Source organism: Trachemys scripta, chromosome 1 (assembly GCF_013100865.1).
Source record: "Trachemys scripta elegans isolate TJP31775 chromosome 1, CAS_Tse_1.0, whole genome shotgun sequence".
In the NCBI taxonomy this organism is placed as follows: Eukaryota; Metazoa; Chordata; order Testudines; family Emydidae; genus Trachemys; species Trachemys scripta.
In genome coordinates this window covers 89,032,434-89,055,631 of record NC_048298.1, presented here as the reverse complement: position 1 = coordinate 89,055,631, position 23,198 = coordinate 89,032,434, and the positions used below count along the sequence as shown (strand labels likewise).

General features: G+C 49.8%; 1 protein-coding gene across 6 annotated transcripts in view; it reads left to right on the top strand.

The window, feature by feature from the left end:
* Window positions 1-22,561, top strand: part of ZC3H7B (zinc finger CCCH-type containing 7B) — a 67,847-nt gene extending 45,286 nt beyond the window's left edge. For all 6 annotated transcript variants that reach the window (XM_034775523.1, XM_034775537.1, XM_034775513.1 and 3 more), the window contains 6 exons: window positions 4,122-4,255; window positions 10,188-10,293; window positions 13,179-13,287; window positions 14,447-14,580; window positions 15,334-15,497; window positions 16,686-22,561. In XM_034775523.1, the coding sequence (XP_034631414.1) occupies window positions 4,122-4,255; window positions 10,188-10,293; window positions 13,179-13,287; window positions 14,447-14,580; window positions 15,334-15,497; window positions 16,686-16,878 (840 nt within the window). In that variant the 3' untranslated portion in view covers window positions 16,879-22,561. The remainder of the gene's footprint in view (window positions 1-4,121; window positions 4,256-10,187; window positions 10,294-13,178; window positions 13,288-14,446; window positions 14,581-15,333; window positions 15,498-16,685) is intronic.
* Window positions 22,562-23,198: the final 637 nt, after the last annotated feature.

Genomic DNA, 23,198 nt, shown 5'->3' with positions numbered 1-23,198 from the left:
TCCCTCGGCCTGCGCCGCTTCCAGCAGCCCCCATTGGCCTGGAGCAGCGAACTGCGGCAAGTGGGAGCCGCGATCGGCCGAACCTGCAGACGCGGTAGGTAAACAAACTGGCCCGGCCCGCCAGGGGCTTTCCCTGCACAAGCGGCAGAATGGCCAGCTGCTGAACAACATCTGAGGTGAGCATCAGAGTTGGTAGCTAGGCACTGAGGGAAAATGTGGGAAGGAGAATTTTTTTACCTCCCTTATAATGTGTCTGGTGCTTTATTTAGAACGTGAAGCTAAGAACTGCCGTGCCAAAGTCTTGATTCATTTGGTTGCTACAGTTTAGTAGCTAACTTTGTTGTAGTGTTCTGTGTTGGCTTCATAACAATGGGTGCTGTTGTAACCTGAAGGCCCTTTGACTGACTTAATGTGTAGCAACCTCCCGAGACCCTAATTTCCATGTCACGGCGATTTGTTTTATTACCAGTCTGCCAGGCGTGTAGCATGTCCTTACAAATATAGCTGTGTATAGCAGCAGCTGCTTTGACTCTACGCCCAGTCCCCTCTGAGTATGCGTGCATGCCGGATTTACTGCACATGATCAGTGTGACGTTCTGGGGATCACCTGCCCGGTTAGGGGTTCTGTCTCTGCCTGCCCTGTAACCTTGTGTCCCTGTGCTGGGCAGCTATGGTTTAATCCCCTGACACTAGCAGCCTGCCCACATGCACAAGGTCTCACCCTGGCTTTCACCAGCCTAGGTGCTACTTACAGAGAGACACCACCTGACTTTCCAATCCCAAATCCATCCTCCCCGAGTTCTTAAGTACTAGATGCTCAGACTATTCCCATCTGGTTCCTCACCCCTAAAGGCATGAAACCAGCTCCCAGTTATCAGTTCACTTTGGCCCCCATGCTCCACCCAGTTTGCATTCTAGAGACCTGCTTAGGGTAAAAAAAAAAAAAAAAAGTTTTGTTTAATAGAAAAAACACAGGTTCAAAGATGAAATCGTAAAGGTGTGAAAACCTGTACAAGTTGCATAGTACATAAACGTAGACGCAGCCTCCGACTTTACACTTCTGTATTAGATCAAATCCCTTTTCAAATACAAGTTACCTATTGCCCTAAAACAGTTTATCCACATACCGTCTAGCTATAGGATGGATCCAGCATTCATGGGCAGCCTCCTACCTCTAGAGACTGTCCCTCAAGTTCTGGATAAAAAACCTCAGACCTGGTCTACACTGGAAAACTGGGTTGGTTTAACTGCATCGCTGAGGGGTGTGGAACATCTACGCCCCTGAGCGGCATAATTAAGCTGACCTAAGTTGCTGTGTAGACCGCCTTCGGTTGGCGAAATAATTCTTCTGTCAGCCTAGCTACTGCCTCTCGGGGATGGGTACCTAACCCAACGGGAGAACCCCTCCCGTCTGTGTGGCTGTTGTCTACACTACAGCGGCGGAGCTGTGCCACTGGAGCCTTTTAAGTGTAGACAAGCCCTCAGTCTCAAGCCTGTTCTTAAAAGGTTTCCCTTTTATTTTTCTCTCTGTCCATGATGACTCTTGCTTAGCCAGAGTGGAGAAATTCCTTCTTGGCTTGATAGCCCGGCTGTCTCTATGCCTTCCCACTAACATTAATGGTCCATCGTTGCCTTTTCCTGGGTTGAAAAAAAAGCCGTTTTCATGTAAAAACACCTGGCTTGGGTGGTGTCCCCCTCCCTGCATGACTGCTCACTGCCCTACTGAGAGATGTAGTTGGAGTCGTAGTACGGATTCTGAATGCAGTTTTCTATACACATAGATTCATAACCACCTTCTGTATACATCTCATACTGACCAGCAAGTTCAGACAAGCTTTCGTGAAAGACCTTACTCGATATATTTTGTGTACTGTATTATGCTATAAATCAGTTAGTTTAACTGCTCATTTTGTGGGTTTAAACCTTCTGTTCTCCCTTTGTATCAGAGGGGTAGCCGTGTTAGTCTGGATCTGTAAAAAGCAACAGAGTCCTGTGGCACCTTATAGACTAACAGAAGTATTGGAGCATAAGCCCACAAAAGCTTATGCTCCAATACTTCTGTTAGTCTATAAGGTGCCACAGGACTCTTTGTCACTGTTCTCCCCTTGGTGTGTCTGGACCCTTATTCTCACAGTAAATATGCAAGGTCTTTGCACTACTCATGTCAGAAAACATGTTTGGTTAGTTCCTGCCTGAAGTTCTCGGAATAGCAGCCGGACGCTGTTAGGAATTTTTCAGCTAATCCTCTTGGGTCCCTGAACGTTGTCATGCTCTGGATCTGACACATCAGTATGGCCTATCAGGTAGAGCTAACCTGCATCTCATGGTTATGTTGTGAAATACACCACATGGCAGGATAATACAGCAGACCTTGCAGGGCTGGTGAAAATGAATATGCCACCAGATCTGCCTCAATCAGAAGAACTGAGTCTGCCAACTGGAGGCCCGTAGGCCCCTAACTGAGGCAGTTGGGCTCTGCATTGTCCATTGGACCTTTGGCCTGCCGTCACAACCTGCCAGATATTGGCCCAAATGTCCCTAGGATCCACATTGTGTTGAGAAAACTGACTAAAACCTAGACTAGATTCTTGCCTGCATATTTATACCTGCCGCTGGAAATTTCCACTACATGCATCCGACGAAGTGGGTATTCACCCACGAAAGCTCATGCTCCAATACGTCTGTTAGTCTATAAGGTGCCACAGGACTCTGTCGCTTTTGACTAAAACCTGCTGCTCATGGAGATTGTTTGCCTCTGTCTGCTCTCTGGTAAATACCCAGCATAAGAAAGTCAATGTGGGACAGCTGGTGCAAGCTGGTTAGCTGGCACAGGCAGACAGTCGCATATACTGGCACAAAACCATTGGGCTCTCACAGCCTGCTCGCCTCCAGGTGCGCTCCTTTGGAAATTTCGCCTTGGCTCTGGATTCTTGGCTGCACCCCATGTAGTTGGCTGCTGAGTGTAGCTCCTTGCATCTGCATTTGCTTTTTCCTTGGGAAATGAGCTGTAGACTCAAACATCACGTGTTCCCTGTTGTTGCAGATCTAAGTGCCCAAGTTAGTGGCGCAAATTCAAAATGCAACTCTGCTGTAAGTGTGTGGAAGAGACAGGTACAGAATTCAGGCCTCCTGATTGCAAATTATGTATCTTAATCATATGACCGTCCTTCATCCCTCGAGAGCATATGAAAGGACTACGGACATTTTGTGACTCTTACATCACAATCCCTAGCTGAAAGGGCTGTGAATTCTCAGGCTTTGGGTCACATGTTGGTTAATAGGCTGGTGGGTTGAGTCCGGTTCTGCAACTCAGGGCAAAGGAACCTCAGGGGTGGAAAGTCTGCCCACAATGGAGTTTAGAGGCACAAGGTGGGGCCTACATCATCCAACTATGACCCAAAAGTGGGTGGCAGTGGCTGGATGTAGTGTGGCCAGGAGACATGTTGATTCAGTGCAGCCCGGGGGTGCCTCCTCTGCTATCAGAGCTCTTAAGAGGCCCAAACTGTGACTTTAAACTGCTTTCTCCAGATAGACAACATCCCCAGGAGGTTCAGTGCAGATGCCCCCCTACCCTCCCTGCGAATGAATCCCCATCCCTTGTCTGCAGCTGCATCAGTGGGCCCGGATTGAACCCTCGGTCAGTGCTAGTGGTGTGTGTGGCCTGTTTATGTGCATTGTAAGGTGGTTGTGTCTTCCTCTGAAGACCTGGATTTGGCCACTGTTGAAGAGTGGCTACAGACAGGAGAACAGGAGTACTTGTGGCACCTTAGAGACTAACAAATTTATTAGAGCATAAGCTTTCGTGGACTACAGCCCACTGAGGGATCAGTGGCCCTATATCATATGGCAAGAGGTAGGAAACCAGACTAAACGGACCAGTGGTTTGATCTAATCTGGTATCTTGATGGACCAATGGCTTGTACTGCCAAATGAGAGCTCAATCTGCCTCTGTCTTGGCTTTTATGCTGTGCACTTTGCTGTAGTATACAAGTGCCTATGGGGAAAGGCATTTATCCCAGGGCAAACGTGTGCATGACCCTGTGTCTGTACACAGTACTGACTGGGGCAAGGTGTTGAGGTCAATTTGCCTGAATCCTGTTTCTTCATGTGATCCTTCACAGGCTGCCCCCCGGGCTCCGACATCAAGCAGCTTTGACCTCCAGATGAAATTTGTGTGTGGCCAATGCTGGAGAAACGGGCAGGTGGTGGAGCCAGACAAGGACCTCAAGTACTGTAGTGCCAAAGCCCGCCACTGGTGAGTGCTCTTGTCCTCTCTTCTGTCTCCCCCTAGCCTGAGTGCAGGATTTCCCCCCGCCGTATATTCATTCTCCAGTGCTTTGTACAGGCTACTTTGAAATATGTGTGAGGGCTTCCATCTTGGCAGACTATTCCCTTGGGGAGACTCTTCCAGTTTTATAGACATCCCCATTAGCAAGCATTCTTCTTCGAGTGCTTGTTCATGTCGATTCCATTCTAGGTGCGTACACACCCACGTGCCTGGTCGTCAGATATGTTTGCCTTAGCAGTATCCATAGGATCGGCTGTGGCACCCCCTTGAGTGCCGCGCTCATACGTCGGTATATCAGGTGCCACCAGCCCTACGCCCTCTCCGTTATCTTTTACTGCCCGGGGTGGTTAGTTGGCGCGCCTTTCCTTACATAGCAAGGGCTCGCAGTTATGTTTCTTCTGACTTAGAGCCTTTAAATAGTTGTTCATAGTAGTTGGTGTTAAGTAGCTGTTAAGTGTAGTTAGAAGTTAGTCTCCCAGCGGGGACTTTGCCCCAAGCGGGACATGCCCCAGTTTCCAGGGTTTAAGCCCTGCATGGACTGTAGCAGGCCTATGCCTGTAAGTGACCCCCCACAGCAGCTGCCTCAAGTGCTTGGAATCACATGTGAAGGACAAGAGTCATATTTGTAAAAAACTTTGACCCAGGTCTCAGAGTGGGATATTTGTTCGCGGGCTGTCCTCATGGAGGCTGCCCTTCATCCGCTTCCGAGCCATCCTGCCGAGACTCACCTAGTACCTCGGCCTCAGTGCACCCCTGGCACCGCTCCCCGTTGCCGGTGCCCAGAAAGAAAAAGAAGCAGCACGGCTCCCCGGCACCGGGCAAGAAGGGCCACGGGGCATCTGGCAAGGACCCAGTTTGGGCCACTCTGGAGCCATGTGGATGTGCCCTCCCATGCCACAGGAAGCGGCAAAGGCTCCCTACAAGAGCAAGCCAGCCGCTAAGACCCCTCAGGGGGCAGTGGAGCGCCACCAATGCCCCGAGACAAGGCAGCGCTCTCCATCTCCGCGCTGCAGATCTCTGGCATCGCAGCCCAGATCCTCTGGGGCTTGCCCGCGGTCATTGGCACCACGATCGTGGTCCCCACCATCTCAACACGGATCGCCTGGGGGAGGAGCCGGTCTCCATTCTACCGTCACCGTTCACCCTCCTGCCAATCATCCTCTCGGCACACATCTTGGTTGCCTGCCCCATGGGAGTACTCCCCATCGCGATTCCGGTCCCCTCGATACCAGCACCGATTCTCTCCCCCCCACCCCTCCACTCCAGACACCGGTCTCCAGCGGCGACGGTCAGCAGGCAGACACAGGCAGCGACAGCCCCGCTGTGGTCACCGGAAGGGGATTCCTCCGACACGGAAGGGCAGTTCAGCCCCTCGTCAAGATCCCACCAGTGCGTTTGGGCACTTGAGGCTGCATTGACATCTACAGCACTGCCTTGGCAGCATGGCTAGTGCAGTGGCCTTATTGGAGTGCGTGGGGCATGCCAGTAATGATGACCCTTTTGCACTGCTCATCTGCCGCCACCTCGGCGCAACAGCTGGCGGCACTGGGTTCGGTGCATGAGACCCGCTTGGAGGTTGGGGTAGAGGAGACAGCGTCCACCCCAAAAAAAACCCCTCCCCAATGGGGGGATGATGCCCTGGAGCCTTTCCCAGCGGTACAGTTGTCGTCCTCATCCCTGGACGAGGCTGTTGCAGGACCCTCGAGGGCCAGTCTGCCAGACAGTTTTAAAAGAACACCAAGCCCTGCTTCAATGGGTAACCGAGAACTTGGGCCTAGAAGTGGAGGAGATGGCTGGGCAGATGAACACCTTGTTCAATATCCTCTCAGCCTCTACCTTGGCACGGGGTCCTGAAAATTGCCAAGGCCCTCTGGCAAATCCCATCGTCCATCCCTCCCACTCCAAAAGGGCCAAAAAGAAGTACTTTGTCCTGGTCAAAGGGTTCAAGTACCTTCATACCCATCCACCTCAGGGCTTGCTGGTTGTCTCTGTGGCCAACGAAAAGGACAAGCAGGGACACACCAGTTCAACTCCCAAAAATAAAAAGGCCAAAAGACTGGACCTTTTTGGGAGAGAAATTTATTCAATATCCAGCCTGCAATTCCAGGTGGCGAACCAACAGGCCCTCTCTGGCAGGTACAGTTTTAACTTGTGGGACTTCCTCCATAAGTTCAAGGAATTTCTCCCTTAGGGTTTGGCCCAGAATTTGGCACCCTGGTGAAGGAGGCAACCTGGTGGTGGACTCAGCAGCTAGGGTGGTCGCGGTGGTCATGAGGCACAGCTCCTGGCTTCAACTCTCGGAACAGGCCGGCGGTCTGCAGACCTCGATCCAGGACCTCCCATTTGATGAGAACAGTCTCTCTTCGAAGCAGATTGCTGCGAGGCTGTACATGTTAAAGGACACTTGGGCCACCCTTTGCTCGCTGGGCATGCATATGCTGCAGTCTTCAAGGAAGCAGTTCCAGCTGCCCCCATCACCAAGGCCTTGGCAGCCTCATCAGGGGTGTGCAAGGAGAAGGGATAGAGACACCAACTTTAGTCGTCGCCGCCTGCTCACCCGCGCAGCCCAGCCTGACCAAGCGTCCCAGGGCCAGAAACACTCATTTTGAAGGTGCGCTCGAGAGCAATGCCCCAGTCAATTCCCTGGATCCACCTTGTTCTTTCCTCAACCGTCTCCATCCCTACCGTTCAGTCGCGGGTCACCTCAGACCGCTGGGTGCTGGACATAATATCTCAGGGCTATACTCTGCAACTTTCTTGCCCCACCTGAAGGGCAGGGTGGTGCAGATCCTGACGGACAATACTGCTGCGATGTATTATATCAGCAGGCACGGCGGTGCCAGGTCTTCGGCCCCTGTCAAGCAACTCTCCACCTTTGGGATTTTTGTGTGTGGCATGCCATCCATCTGGTAGCTGCGCACATGCCCAGAACCAGGAACGTCATAGCAGATCACCTTAGCAAGATTTCTCGTCCCGCCATGAGTGGTCACTCCATCTGGAGGTGGTCAGCATAATCTTCCAGAACAGAAAATGCCACATGTTCTGTTCGATCCGGGGGATGCACAGGGGTTCCTTATCAGACGCCTTTCTCATTCCATGGTCGGGGGCGGTGATGTATTCTTTCCTGCCAGTGCCGTTGGTTCACAGGGTCCCTGTGAAGATCAAGCAAGACAGTGCAAGAATGATCCTAATAGCCCCGCGTGGCCTCGCCAGCACTGATTTGGCACGTTGTTGAGTCTTTCAGTAGCCATCCTGCTGCAGCTGTCCCTCTGGCTGGATCTGCTGTCCCAGAACCATGGCAGCCTTTTGCACCCAAACCTGGTGGCACTGCACTTGACGGCTTGGCTACCGCATGGCTAAGCGCGGACAAATGGGCAGGTCTTTCTGAGTAGCAGGAAACCCTCCACCAAAGCGACTTACCTGGCCAAATGGAAAAGGTTCACGTGCTGGGCTTCTGAACGGCGTATCTGAGCCGAGGAGGCCCCACTATAGGAGATCCTGGATTATCTGTTGCACCTCAAACTCCAAGGTTTGTCCCTGTTGATCAAGATTCACCTGGCTGCTATCTTGGCTTTCCATCCTCCATTCCAAGGCAGGTCGATCTTCACTCGTGACATGATAGCATGGTTTTGAAAGGTCTGGAGTGTGTCTACCCGTACATCCAGGATCCCATCCCTCCCTGGGACCTGAATCTCATGCTGTTGAGGTGGCCGGGGCCTCCCTTTGGACCTCTGGCTTCCTGCTTTCTCCTGCTTCTCTCCTGGAAGGTTTCATTCCTGGTTGTGATAACGTCAGCCCACAGGGTGTCCGAGATCAGGGCCCTTACTTCAGAGCTGTCCTATACGGTCTTCTACAAGGATACGGTCCAGTTACGACCGCACCTGGCGTTTCGGCCTAAGGTAGTTTCCTAGTTTCATACTGGCCAGGACACACATTTACCAGTCTTCTTTCCAAAGCCTCATACGTCAGATAAGGAGCCCAGGCTACACACCCTGGATGTCAGGAGGGTGCTGGCCTTCTACGTAGATAGAATGAAGCTGTTCCGTAAGTCAGCGCAGTTGTTCGTTGCGGTGGCAGACAGAATGAAAGGTCGCCCCGTGTCTGCTCAGAGGATTTTGTCCTGGATCATGGCCTGCTTCCACCACTGCTATGAACTGCTGAAGGTGCCTCCGCCAGCAGTCGTGACGGCACACTTGGCTAGGGCGCCAGTGTCGTTGGCCTTCCTAGCATAGGTGCCAATCCAAGAGATCTGTAGGGCCACTACCCAGTTGCCTGTCCACACGTTCGCGTCTCACTGTGCGCTTACCCAGCAGGCTCGAGATGTCGCTGGCTTTGGCAGAACAGTGCTGCAAGCTGCAAGACCTTGAACTCTGAGCCCAGCTCCATTGATACTGCTTGTGAGTCACCTAGAATGGAATCGACACGAGCAAGCACTCGAAGAAGGAAAAACGGTTGCCTACCTTTTTGTAACTGTTCTTCGAGATGTTGCTCATTTCCATTCCATTACCCGCCCTCCTACCCCTCTGTCGGAGTAGTCGGCAAGAAGGAACTCGGAGGGCATAGGGCCGGCGGTACTTAATATACCAGCGCATGAGTGTGGCACTCAAGGGGGTGCCACAGCCGGCCCTATGGATACCGCTAAGGCAAAAATATCTGATGACTGTGCATGGGGTGTGCACACACCTAGAATGGAATGGACATGAGCAACACATCTCGAAGAACAACAATTATGAAAAGGTAGGTAACTGGGTTTTTTCTGCAGTCAGGTTCTATTATTTATCATTTGTATGCAGGGCCCTCTTTGGGCATGGCACTTTGCAGAGAGAAAAAAGACAGTCCCCTCTCTAGGAGCTTACAAGCTAGGGTAGAGGGAACCTCCATTTTCCCTTTGTTCAATTCATCCCATCTCTCCTAGCTATACTCAGCTGGAGCACCCAAAACAGTTATAATAGTAATAAATAATTAATGGAGATATCTCCATCTCCTAGAACTGGAAGGGACCTTGAAAGGTCATCTAGTCCAGCCCCCTGCCTTCACTAGCAGGATCAAGTATTGATTTTGCCCCAGATCCCTAAGTGGCCCCCTCAAGGATTGAACTCACAACTCTGGGTTTAGCAGGCCAATGCTCAAACCACTGAGCTATCCCTCCCCCCAAGTTTCTTCTCCAAACTTGTTTCCAGACATCAGCTGTTTGTAGATGGCAATCCTATCGCTATTGGTTGTAATTTTAGCCATGGTATGTACTTTACATCCTTTTTAAATGAGCCCTTTGATCATTTTTGTTGCATTTCTCTGAAAGGTATCCAATTTGTCTGCCTTGTTCTGTGAATGTGGTGCTCTAGGAGAGGTCTCCTCAGTGCCACATAGAGAGGGACGGTCACCTTCCCTTCCTGGGATGTCATTTCTCTGTCTGTGCTGCACTGGCCTGGATTTTTTTTTTGCCACAGTACCCTCTTCAGATCCTTTTGTAGGACACTGTGGAAGAGTGATCTGCCTAACTAGGATCTGGTTCACAGTGCCGTGTCTGTGTGTAAGGACCTGCAGTTCTACAGCAGCTCTCGCCCTGAAGGGTTCCGAAGTGTGGGGTTGTTTTTTGTTTTTTTTTACAGACTGTATAGACCAGGACCGGTTCAGCCACCCCTGGGGATGGAATGTGGGAGGTGTTCAGCACCTCACAAGAAGTGGGGGAAGCAGGAGGAAAGGCTCCCTTTTGACTCACTCTGTAGAGCTACAGTCTGTTCTTCTAGTGTGTCTGCTATAGTTACCTGTAGCCCATGGCTACCAGCTAGTGCGAGGGGCAGGCTGAGTGACGGTTCTGGTGTGGTGATGGGATATTTTAAACCCCATTTGCTTCCCCTCCTGCCTTTTTGTTTTAATTCCCCCTCTCCCCGTTTCCTAGCTGGACAAAGGAGCGTCGCGTCCTGCTGGTGATGTCCAAAGCAAAGAGGAAGTGGGTGTCCGTCCGACCGCTGCCTTCCATCCGCAACTTCCCACAGCAATATGATGTAAGCCCTGTACCCCTTCGTGGCTCCAGAATCCTCTCCCTTCCTATCGCAACGCTGCATGCACCGAGCATGGAGCCAGTGCTTTGGTGCTCTTGGGGCAGGTGCTTTTGTAAATGGACAGGTGGGTAGGTAGACGTAGACCCAGGTGAAAAGCAGAGACCAACTGAAAACGAAGAGAGATCAGTTCCATCTCAAACAGTCAGCTCCGTGGCATGGTATGAAAGGACCCCTGCAACCAGGTTTTTGACACTGCTCTTACCATCACACCTATAGGACTGGCCGGTTCAGGGGATGGGGATGGGGTCTAGCCCTTCTCCTTAGGTCACGCCTTTCCAGGCCAGGTCACAGGTGGGGCAGTAGGCACAGGATAAGCTTGTGTTGTCCCTGCTTTTGCTGTACCTGTTGCTGGTAAACCGAGCACATTAGTCTCCTAGGCTTCCAATTCAGCCACTTCCACCAGTTTTTACAGCTCACTTGAAAGGTGATTTGGAAACCGATATTTAAAAAAAAAAAAAACACACACCCCCTAAATTAAAACCCCAGAGCTACGTGAAAAGCTGTGAAGCCCAATCCCAGCTCAGCATGTGATAGGAGGTGGGATAGCGCTCTTCTCCTTACTGCCTCAGGGAAGGAGGAGGAGATCGGGACAGGCCCCAGCCATGGTTAACGGAGAGCTCCCCTCCCCTCAGTGAAGAGGTGTCTGCCATCTCTTAATCTAGAGCCAGAGGGGAGCCCATGTGAAAATGCTGGGGGTCCCCTTCTCCTGCTCACAGCCAGGGTAGCTATAAAGCACCTGCGACCTCTCTGTCAGTCGGATCACTCGGCTGCTGGAGTGTGTTCCGTTGCCTCGCAATAAAAGATTTCCATGTGCTGCCATGGCAGTCACAGGCGGTGCCTGGGGGAGTGGGAGTTTCTTCCTAGAGTGGCTGCTGACTTCTGGGAAACTGTCCTGGGTTTTTCAGTCTGTTTCTAATCAGATTTTGTGTCTCTCCCCTCTCAGCCCAAAGCCAAAATCATGTGTGTGTTGGCGGCGGGTGGGGGCGATAGGTCAGACTAAGTTGCTGCTGAGATGTCACCCAGGGGAGATCCCAGCTGTGGGGTGGGGAGAGGGGAAGGGTGTGGACTCGCAGCTTAGCTGACTTGGGGGTTTGTTTTTTTTGTTTTTAAGATTTCCTGTAGTGCAAAAGGAGGCATGAGCGCTACGGGAAATGGGAGCCAGTGTCTGGTAGAAGAAGTAGCCCTTTGTTTTCTCCACCATGCCTCCATTAAAGAGCCTGTGACAGGGAGGCACGGCCAGGAGAGAGCTAAGGCCTGCCTGTCACGTGGCTCAGCGGGGCTTTTAGAGGAAGGGGAGGTGCCCAGTGGGAGAGCTGCAGAAGGAAGGACCCCGGGCAGGGGCAGCGGCAGCACATGTGCTCTAGGGTGACAACTTTCGTTTTGTGAGTCTGTAAACTGTGTCCTGAGAAAAAAGGGCCTGACAAGAGCCTTGGGCGTGGCTCTGAATTCTTCCTGAGCTCATGAGGGAGTCATGGACCTGTGGCCCCAAACGCTGCTGCCGGCACTGATGTCACTGGAGTGTCTAGGGGGCTTTTCCCCTCTTTCCTGTGTAGGTGCATATGTGTGGGCAGTGTTTGCTGGGGAGTGAACCCTTCAGTTTGTTCCCACAGTAGGCAGTGTATGGGCAGCAAGAGTGCAAGCTTCCCACCCCGGCCCTGCTGCTGTCTCTCTCGCTTCCAACGGGCGAGAGAATGGCTACGTCTCCAGCGACTCCTTCAGGCCCTGGCCCTTCTGCTGAGGCTGCAACAAGGGGGTCTGTGTGTGTCAACAGTGGGGGGGGGGTTTGCAAGGTAGACGTGCCCTCATCCCCCCCACCTTCCTCCCCCCCCCCACTCCCCCCCCAGGGCTGCAGTGTCAAAAACCTCTGCATTCAGGTGCTTCCGAAAGGCAATTTCCCTTCTTCATACCATGCCGTGCTCCTTTCATGTGGGGCCACATTGCAGCTTCCTGGTGGGTCACAATTAAGGGTCACTGCTGATCTGGGCTGGATTCCAGCCATCAGCTTAGTCAGGGCTAGCTTGACAGTTTGCAGGGCCTAAGCTGCTGAAATGGGGGGGAACCCAGCTGTAAGTTTTCTCCACTTCTGGTCCAGTTGCTGGAAGAGGAGCCGGGATCTGGGAGGGAGCTGTTTCCTGGTGCTGAAGTGGGAGATAAGGTCAGCCAGTGAGTTGTGAAGGAGGCAGGGCCCCAACCAGCTGCTTGCTTTGGCTGTGCATAAGGACAGCCATGAATGGAGAGGAGAGGCTCTGTAGGCCACCCTCCATTTGCTGACTCTCCTTGGTAGGACTGTTTACAGGGAGAAAGGGGGAGAGTGTGTAACTAGCAAAGGGTGGGCTGGACGTGTGCAGGGAAAGCTCTTTGTTGTTCTTACTAGAGTTTTGTCATTAGGAACTTTTGCTGTGAATCAATCTAAACTCGCCTTGGGCATCTCTCCACTTCCCTCTGATAGCCTCTCCCCCCCCCCTTCAAGACCTTCATCCATCAGGCTGGAGAGGACATGGGTGAGAGTCCCCTTCAGACGCCGCTGCTGGGTTAGCAAAAGTTGCTTTCCACCACCTCACCTGGCTCCATGAGTAACCTTACCTGTAAGCGGGCCAGCCGTGGGCTTGGTGGATAGGTAGTGAGAGGACAGTCACTGAACTCAAGCCTCCTGTACGTTTATACAGAGATTTCATCCCTCAAGTCTTAGGGGACCCAGGGAGAAGAGGCACGAGTGATCAGCATCACCTGCTCAGTGCCTTTGCTGGTTGGTCTGCCCCTTTCTCTTTCCCTAACCAGAAGGGTCTGGGTGGGGCGGGGGCTGTGTTTTCTTTTCTGTCTCTTGACAGCTGTGTATCCATGCACAAAATGGCAGGAAGTGCCAGTATGTTGGGAACTGCTCCTTTGCCCACAGCCCTGAGGAGAGAGACATGTGGACCTTCATGAAAGAAAATAAAAGTGAGTGGTGAGATGGGGGCAGGAACAGGGATGCTGAAGAGCACAGGGTGTGTTACGGCTCTTCTCCCCAGCGTCCCAGAGCTGGAAAGGACATTGAGCACCCCCGCCTTTCCAGGAGGAGGGTGAAATTACTCCGAAAAATGAGGCTCTCCGAGTGTGGGCTAGAGCTGTTCAAACGACAGCCACACACAGCTGCGCAATCACCCTTCTGCCAGCGCACCCGAGTCCTGCACCCAGTGCTATTCCATTCTCGCCTGCCCATTCCACAGCTCTGCTCTTCCTCTGCTAGGCTAGCCCTGGCTCCATACCCCTCACTCCTCCTGACCTCTGTGCCTGTCCTGGCCTCTCACCTAGTTCTGCTAATGTCCCTCATGCCCAGGCTGCAGCACTCCCTGCTGATTGTGTGAAAGGTCGTACACAGGGGTGTGAACTTTGTGTGAGGACCCCGTTGGGCAGTGCCCCTTACAACCAAGCTTGTCCTCACTTGTTAATAGTTCTTGGAAGTATAGGTGGGCACCACACCCCATGGTCTTGGCCAAATTTCTTCTCCTCCCCTTGCCACTTCACTCTCCCACCAGTGTCATGAGTTGTAGAGCTGGCCAAAATGCTTTGGCTAATGGAAATTTTGCTTAAAAAAAATTAATTTGGGGCGGGGGGGGAGGAGGTGTTCCAAAACTATTCACAAACTTGGGTCAAATTTGGTGAATAGTTGTGGCTAAAAAATAATGTCCTCCTTCCCCCCCCGGTCAGTGTTTGGATACTTTGTTTCTGAAGAAAATGTCAGTTTGAATTAATATTTTGTTTAAAAATCACAACATTTGAAACCCAAACAAACTACTACTTTGTTTTGTTTCATCTCCTGCTTTGCTGCAGCAGGAGGTGAGCTATCCAGTGAGAGGGACCAGGCTCAGATCTGATCTGTAGGTTTCAGAACTCTGCCTCCCTCCCCCAGACCAAGGGAAAGAGATTTCTCTACCCAGCCTCTCACCTGAGGAGGTAACCGCACTGGAGAAGGAGTGTCTGTAACTGAAGGAAGCGTGGGCGGGGGAGGGCTGCACACTCAGAACACCAGATCTGTACAGGTCCCTTGTTCTGAGTGTGTCCATAGTGGGTGGGTAGGTGGGTTGCCTGGCTGACCTGGCTGATTCCCTCCTCACAGTACTGGATATGCAGCAGACCTATGACATGTGGCTAAAGAAACACAACCCTGGGAAGCCAGGAGAGGGGACACCACTCACGTCGCGTGAAGGAGAGAAGCAGATCCAGATGCCCACTGACTACGCCGACATCATGGTAATACCTCTCCTCCCTTTCCTCATTCTGACATCTCCCCCTCTTTCCTGTGCTTCCCTGCAAGAGTCTCCTGAGAGGAGACTGTGCTGACTGGAAATCCAGTGAGGTTGGAACGCTCCCTTGGGAAAGAGCCTGTGATCTTTGCCAGCTAGGAGGAGGGCAGCTGGGGTAGCAGTGATGAGGCGGGAGGGCATAGGCCTGGGTCAGCAAGGCTGCTCCAGGACTTTTCTGTCAGTTAAACATGTTTTTATCCAAGAGTCAGCTGAAACTGTATCTTACGCATCAACTCCTGCTTCCTGGTCTCCCGCCCTTCCCTGGAGCCCTGGAACGGCAAAGCCACGGCTGGCCATTTGGAAAAGAATTGGGTTGGGGGTGAGAGATCTGTGAGGGTGTAACTGGCCCACCAATGGGTGGGAAGAGAAGTAGGGGGAGAGTGCAGAGGAGAGGTATGGGAAAGGGGGATGGGCAGGTCACTAAGGTCTGGAGAAACGATATCTAATTGCTCCACAATCCCTCCTATGGCTGTTCTAAGGAGTGATACAGGTGGGCTCAGACAAAGAATCCAGTCCTGTCCCCTGTGGCCAGCAGTTTGATGTTCCCAACACTGATATGTCAGGAGAGGGAGGTGCTGGGTGGGGTGGGGAGACCCTGGATGCTCTGACAGAGAGGGGGACAGCCCTTCCTCTCCACTCCCCAGTGCTGGGAAGGTCAGCGTAGACACTGCTAATGGGCTGCTCGGTCTGTGCTGGTTAGATGGGATACCACTGCTGGCTGTGTGGGAAGAACAGTAACAGCAAGAAGCAATGGCAGCAACACATCCAGTCAGAGAAGCATAAAGAGAAGGTTTTCACCTCTGACAACGACTCTAGCTGCTGGACCTACCGCTTCCCCATGGGCGAATTCCGGCTCTGTGACAGGTACCGCGTGCGCCACACCTCCGTTCTACACGGGTTCGCTGCCGGTGAAAGGAGAGCAGATCTGGTACCGAGTTGCTCTGCTCCTAAATGGGGAGCCCCAAGGAACTGCAGCTCGGGGGAGTTCTGGGAAGGTCAAAAAGTGGGAGACGTTATTGGGAACACCCCCTCTGATAACGCTTCAGAATCAAGCTCACACCCCATTCCCCCACCTAAAAGTGATAAACTACAAAGCTCAAAGGCATGAATGATGCTTCTCCAGTCTCACACGGTCTGTCTATACTTTGGGAAATGAAAGAACCTTTAACCCAACACCCATGCCACCCATGACTGTGGTGACATCAGATCTCACAAGCTAATCAGAGCCTGGCTGGGTCCTTGCTTGCATGAGACACCTCTTTGGGAAACCCAGCTGCTTCAGTAAGTGGGTTTAATGTCTCACTAGAGTGCCCCTCTCTCTTTTGTCCATGCCTCAAGATGATGATACGAGGCATTGTGCTGCTGGAGGTGAAGTAGAAAACTGAGGTCCTGATCACTCATGTCTGTTTCAAGATCCCATGGCATTTTTTTCAAGAGTAGGGCTGTCCAACCCTAAATGTTAGCCCAGTTCTAACTTGGCAGCCCTAAATCCCCTTTTAGTCTCAGTTGGGTATGGGTATCTCTCTTCTTGGCCAAAACTGTTATTGCTATACTCTGGGTACGTCTTCACTACCCTCCGGATTGGCGGGTAGTAATCGATCTATCGGGGATCGATTTATTGCATCTCGTCTAGACGCGATAAATCGATCCCCGAACGCGCTCCCTGTCGACTCCAGAACTCCACCAGAGCGAGAGGCGGAAGCGGAGTCGACGGGGGAGCTGCGGCCATCGATCCCGCGCCGTGAGGACCCAAGGTAAATTGATCTAAGATGTGTCGACTTCAGCTACGCTATTCTCATAGCTGAAGTTGCATATCTTAGATCGATTCCCCCCTCCCAGTGTAGACCAGCCCTAAGTTAAACAACCTCCAGGCATCACCCCAGAGGTGGTGGCTACATTTCTGCATTCAGACAATGAGCCCAATACAGGTAGAGCGTTTGTAAAGTGCTGTAGAATCCAGCACAATGTCAATGCTAGAGAAATGGAGCAACCCTTTAAACCCTGCCCCTTAAAAATAAAATAGTCCAGTGAGTTGTGTTTCTCTCCTGGCAGGTTTCAGAAGACCAAGGCCTGCCCTGAGGGGGAGAAATGTTGCTATGCTCATGGCCAGGACGAGCTGACCGAGTGGCTGGACCGACGGGAGGTGCTGAAGCAGAAACTGGCCAAAGCTCGCAAGGACATGCTGCTGTGCCCCAAGGATGACGACTTCGGCAAATACAACTTCCTATTGCGGGACGGCGTATAGTGGGGTGGGGGGACCCATTGACTGGAGAAACAGAAGCAAGTTTTCAAAGGGTGAGGCTGTGGCAGGGCAACTGAGAGACATGTATCACAAGGAGAATTTTTTTTTTTTTCCTTTTTTTTCAAGATTACCAATATGATTTTCCGGTGGTGAATGAAATTGTGAAAATTGTGACCTGATTCCTCTGTGGCCAGTGAATGCCGAGCTCATAAAGTTTCTTTTCTATCTTCTTTTCTTTCCTTATTCTCTGCCCACCTTCCTTCCTTCCTTCCTTTTTTTTTTTTTTTTTTTCCTTCCTAATTGAAAGGAATGAACACAGTTGGGCATGAGAGAGAGAAAATCTTTTCCTTTTAATTCCCTGTCTCTAGACTCTAAGTGTGTCTGGGAGGTTTTTTGGGACATCGCAGTGTCATGAATGCAGCTGAGAGGGGGAGCTGAGAGAGGGGGCAGGGTTACTGAAGCAAAGGTGTCTGCAGTCCTCTGTGCTCATTCTCCTCCGTATGATGGAGCAAATTCCCCTTCTCTTTCACGCTGTCCTGGAAGAACAATGTAAAAAACAATTGTAGCTGATTTAAAACATTGTTTTAAAACACCTGGCCTGTTAGCTGCTGTGGATGACCGCAAAGGAGCAAAATTACATCCCAAGTCTTCCCCTGAGGCACACAACTGCTGAGGAGGGTAATGGCTGTCTAGCCCCCCCACATACATGGGTGCAAGGAGCATAGCTGAGAAAACAACCAAGGTGCTTTTTGCAGAAGGGGCAGTTTGAAAGTGATCATGGATGACTTTTTTGCTGTTACTATTGATTGTATCCAAAAAGCAAACTAGTAATGGGTCATTTGACTTTCTCATGGACAGAAGAGAGTGCAGATTTTTTTTTTTTTTTTAAACTAGTGTGATTATGTAAGTAAGACTGAATCTGTCCACAGGGTATAGCTAATACTATGGTGCTGTTGTCATCTGTGTGCTCTGGGCCTTGGGATCAGCCAGAAAAAAGGAAGTAACAGAAAAGGAGCTTGTATTTGTATTTGTCAGCAGCGTAAAGTCAGTCAGCTTCTGCTTCGGGGATTATGTCTTTAAATAGTCTATATACTTGGTTACTTGGATACGGGTTTTGTCTGTAGAGGCTGAAGGTGCTGTCAGAGGAAGTGGGCATAAATCAATTCAAGGACACTATCAAGTAGCATAGGCCCAAAATTCAGAGTCTGTGTTTGACAAAGAATGCGTTTAGAAATGATTTTGCGATTGAAATGAATACAATGTGGTTGCTGGAGGGGGTTGAAACCTTCTCTTGCAGTGTTGCAAAATCAAACTCAATAGCATTTGACGAGTGCCTGGGAACCAGAAAACAAAGCTAACTAGAAATGGAAGACAAAACTGACCAGGGTAGTTTGGAGCTGAGTGATGTGCAAAACACAAACCAATAGCGTGCTGAAGAGACCAATTTTAAAGGCTCTTTTAGATTATTAAATTGAAGCCAGTTATTAATGCAAGTAAGGAGAATGTTTGTTCTTAGCGTGTGATTTTACTTTGACTGTGTGTCCCCTTGCAGTCTCCCCTCCCGGAAAAGAAAAAGGAAATTAACTCTTCCTGTATCCCTTGTCAGACAGAGGACAAGATGTCCAACAACTGTCTGGAAGAGAAAAGGAAAATCATATTTGTAATATGAGAGTCCCTCTGGGTAAATAGAAACACACAACCACCCAGTCCCAGTGTCCCCATCAGGTTACACCTTGGTTTTTTGGTGGGGAATGTTCAGCAGTGGGAAGTGTGTTTTTTCTGATTGTTTTGGTTTTTTTAAATCATCATAAACATTGCGTTTAAACTGGCTTCTAGGCTTTTGTGCCTCCCTCCTCTCACTAGACTTCCAGTGCGGCAAGTAATGTCATTTTCCAGCAAGCTGGCCCCTGCCGTCAGGAAGAATACAGGAGTGCCTCTTTGCCATGGAAACATTCAGGTGCGCAGGGGATACAGGAGCCTCTGATAGAATCACCCCGCCTCGTGGAGCAAGAGAGGCAACAGCTGTCAGGTCTGCTGCTGGTATTGTGCTGACTTGCATTTTGAATTAGGTCAGCTCTAGGGGAAGCACTCAAGGTATGTCTACATTGAAAATGCTACTGGGGCAAAGTTGCAGCTGCGCTGCTGTAGTGCTTCAGTGTAGACACTACCTACGCTGACAGGAGCAGTTTTCCCATTGGCGTCGATAACCCACCTCCCAGAGAGGGGAGAGCTAGGACAGTGGAAGAATTCTTCTGTCGCCCCAGCATTGTCTACACCAGGGCTTAGGTTGGCATAGCTGCTTTTCTCAGGGGTGTGGAATTTTCACGCCCTGAGAGTTGTAGCTGTACAGCTGTATGTTCCCAGTGTAGACCAGCCCTTAGACTGTGTCAGCTGTAAGTGAAGCTAGTGTTGCCAAATGAAGTGGCCCCGCTGAACGCTGTTCCTGTCAGAGTTGGTACCATTCTCCGTTGAGCCCAGCTGAGGGGATTCATTAGTGCATGTGGCATGTGTGGCTCCAGAGGGAAGATCCGTGATGTGGCCCAACACGTGCCATCTGTCAGCAAGTTGGCGGGGTGATCTCTCATCATTTGGATGGGGTGGGATTGATGCGGTGATATGTTAAGAAGATGGCAGAGACTGTCCATAGTGCCTACTATACCACCTGCACTGTTGCCTTGTTTGTTTGAGGAGTGGTGGTAGGACGACTCGCAGGATTTTCTATCTCCAATACTGGAATGATATAAATTGTGTTAAAATAGGGCAGCTCAAATGGAGGAACCTGATTGGCCGAACCGGGGTGCAAGTAGAGTCTCAAATATAACTCCACTGAGTCAGGATCTCAATATTTCTAATGGCAATAATGAGCTTATGCCAACACCCCAGAGTTTCTCTGGGGTCAGCTTTGTGCCTCATTCTGGTCCATCTGTCACTGGGGAGTGGGTACGCTGACATCTGCCCCCTTTGTCCTGAGCCTCCCTTTCCCTCACTCTGATTACAGTTTAATACAGTGTGCATGTGTGTACATAGTTTGATACAGCACCATCGGCTGAAGAACAAACAGTCCCACCTTCTTAGAGCAATGTGTGTGTAGTTGTGTTTTTTTTAATAGGGTCTTATGAGATTGTTTTGCCTGTGAGAAGTCAGAGCCCTCCAGTGCTGTACGTACAATAAATAAAACATGGCTGTATTTTGCATGGTGGTTCAGCAGCGTTGGGTCCCCTTTTCTTCTCCCCACCTCTGAGAACACCTGTGTCCCCTAGACAAGAGATATTAGGTAGGAAGCAATATGGGGGAGATACTGAATTGGCAGCTGGCATCTTTATTTACAGACCTAACTCTGGATGTACACAACTCATAGGCAGCTGGCTCAGTTCTTGCATAGTGGTTAGAGTCTGGGAGTATTAATGAGGAGACCTGGGGTCTAGTCTTTCCAGCCACTGCTGTTAAGTCACTGGGTCCCCTGGACAAGCCGCTAGCCCCTCCATGCTTGTTTTCCCCGCTGCCAAATTGCGATAATAATGATATGAGGCTTAATTCATTAGTGTGTGTACAACTCTTTGGGGTCCTGGCCCGGAAGTGGCACTAGAAGCACAGAGATTGAGTATGTATTCGTTGTTTATGATAGAGAGGTGGGAGAAGGGAGGATGCTTTTTCTCGCATGCCCCAAGGAGACGGCTGAGCAGCTGGAAAGATCCTTGCTCCACTGATCCGCCTCCCAATCCCAAGTTTTATTGGATGCCCATGGTTTATGAGCAGGCTGATGCTGTATTTGTTTCCACCGATAGGGTGAGGCGCAATTTCTGTTCGGATTTGAAACTGGGCACCTCATCTCCTAGTACGTACATTTCATTGTCTCAAGCACTGAAATTGAAAGGCTAGATGGCAAGGGAGAGGGATGCTTGTCTTCTATTTTGCCAAGTATACTCATAATGTATAGAATTGCTGTGACACTGGATTAAGCAAAGTAACAGGAACCCAGCTGCTGCTAAATGAACTAATCCAGCCTTCCTTTCACACACCCCTTTTTGTAGCTGTCTAATCCCTGCTTTACCAACACGTGTTCAGCCGGTTGCTCCTTCTGCAGAATTTACCAAAAAAGTGATATTAGCACCAGTGCGTAGGCTTGTACCATGTTCATTGGAGTGGCGGCAGCGACGTGTGCAGGAGAGAAGAGAGGAAAAATTAATCAAGGGAGGGGGAATACTTGTTTTTTAGTTTAAAAACAAATCTCCATTTACAGTGTAATTGTCGCGTTTGCTGCACCAGGACTTAAGAGTTGATCATTTGTTTAGATTATGGAGCGGGGTGATGTCCCTTCTCTTTAATCAAAATAACTGCTCTGCACCCACTCTTCTCCAGACTGATAGTGTTAGCTGGGGGGAGGGGCTATTGTTATGGGGGCAAAGGGGGTGGGGATGCTCACGAGCATTGCGTATCTATTTTTGTTTTCCCAGATATGATAACCTGATCTGTGGTGTTGCAGTATTTTGTCACAGACTTGTTTTAGTGTGTATATATGTGACCCCTGTGAAGCATATATACACAGGTATTAAATATATCGCTCTATATAATATTATATATGTGTGTGGTATCGAAGGAATCTTTCTTAATGAGGGTAAAGGAAAAGGACTCAGTCCAGGAAATGCAGCATCTCCTGTTTAAATGTGAAGGCTTTTTTTTTTTTTTTTTTTTAAATTCCCGGCTGGGGTGGCAGAAAGGAGGAGGAAGGGAGGAGTTTATAGACAGGAATAAAGTTCAAGCTGGGACAGGTTTTCCTGATCACGCCTCTGAAAACCCTCCGGTGATGACCTTCCTACTCCACCCTAGTGAAAGAATATTCAGGTGCTTCGCTAATGAGTAAAGTTATGATTAAAAGCTTTGCTTATATGTATGTTAAGGGCAGGAGACTCCAGATTTGACCCCTCGTTTTCTTTCGCTATAGCTTTTTTCAGTATGATATTTCATCTCACCAAAAATACACCGCACTAGCAGCTCTATGATAATTTAAACCATAAGCTCCAGTGTTCTAAAGGAACTCTACAACGAACCCAGTACGCTCAGCCCAGCACGCACTCCTCCTACAATAACAATCTAGCCTGTGCAATGTGGGGGCTAAGGGGAGGATTTTCGGCAAGGAGCCAAATTTGAGGGCTAACGAGCGGCGTTAACTTTTTTTTTTTTTAATGTTACGAAAAATATCTTGTCCCTTTATTTATAAAAACCAAAACCCTCCAACATACACACCAGACTTTGATTTAGTTCAGCTTGTTAAATGCTGAGGGATATAATACAAATCCTTCTCCTTATCCTTTCAAGTGAAGGGAGGGATTTGTGAAGTTGGTGTCAGAAGTAACCAAATGTTTGAAGCAAAAAACAACAACAAATCAGTTCATATGAACAGTGTGTCAGAAATGGACGTGCTTTTGGCATGTGAAAGGGAAAAATTGCAAGGGGCTGCTGCAGTTCTAAGCTGGATAGTAATGAGATGGAGTCCTTTAAAATGTCTCTGTATTAATATAATTTAAGAATACCACGCTTTACTATTAAAGAAAACCTTAGTACCTTTCATAAGGTCTAGTACCAAGATAATAATGTAGATGTTTTAACAATTTTGTTTTTGTTCTTAAAACAAACTTGCTTCTTTTAGCCTTTGTAATAGAAAATAAAGTGTGCACTTTAAACCCTCTCCAGATGACTTGCGTGTCTGTGTTGCAAAGAGTTTGTGAAAGGCATTATCCGGGGCCTCAAGGCCGCCTTTGATAAATGGCATTGCTGCTACAGGGAGAGAGTGGCGTGGGAGGGGTGAGGGGATGGGATTGAAAGACACCTGCTGTGGTTTATATCTAAGTAATTCACTAGTATCCACTTAATAGTCATTCATTGCTAGTAGCTTAACAACAGTCGTTATTAGAGATATAGTTAACTTATATATAGAGCATCTGAACTCCGGCCAATCTATCAGTCTAACTTAAGACCAACAGCCTTCTCCAGTAGTCCCTTCCACACCCTGAACATTCTATTCACTCTCTTAAATCCAGAGTAACACCACATCTGTCTTGTAGCTTTTTAATACAAATGTATTCATATCAGAATTGTCTTAACAGATCTTCTTTGACGCAGTGGCCATCTAAATTCTATTTTTGCTGTACAGTAACTCCTCAGTTAAAGTCGTCCCGGTTAACGTTGTTACGTTGCTGATCATGCTTGTTTAAAGTTGTGCAATGCTCCCTTCTAAAGTCGTTTGGCAGGAAGAGCAGCCCCTTGCAGCTAGCTGGTGGGGGCTTGGAACCAGGGTGGACCGGCAGCCCCCTATCAGCTCCCCG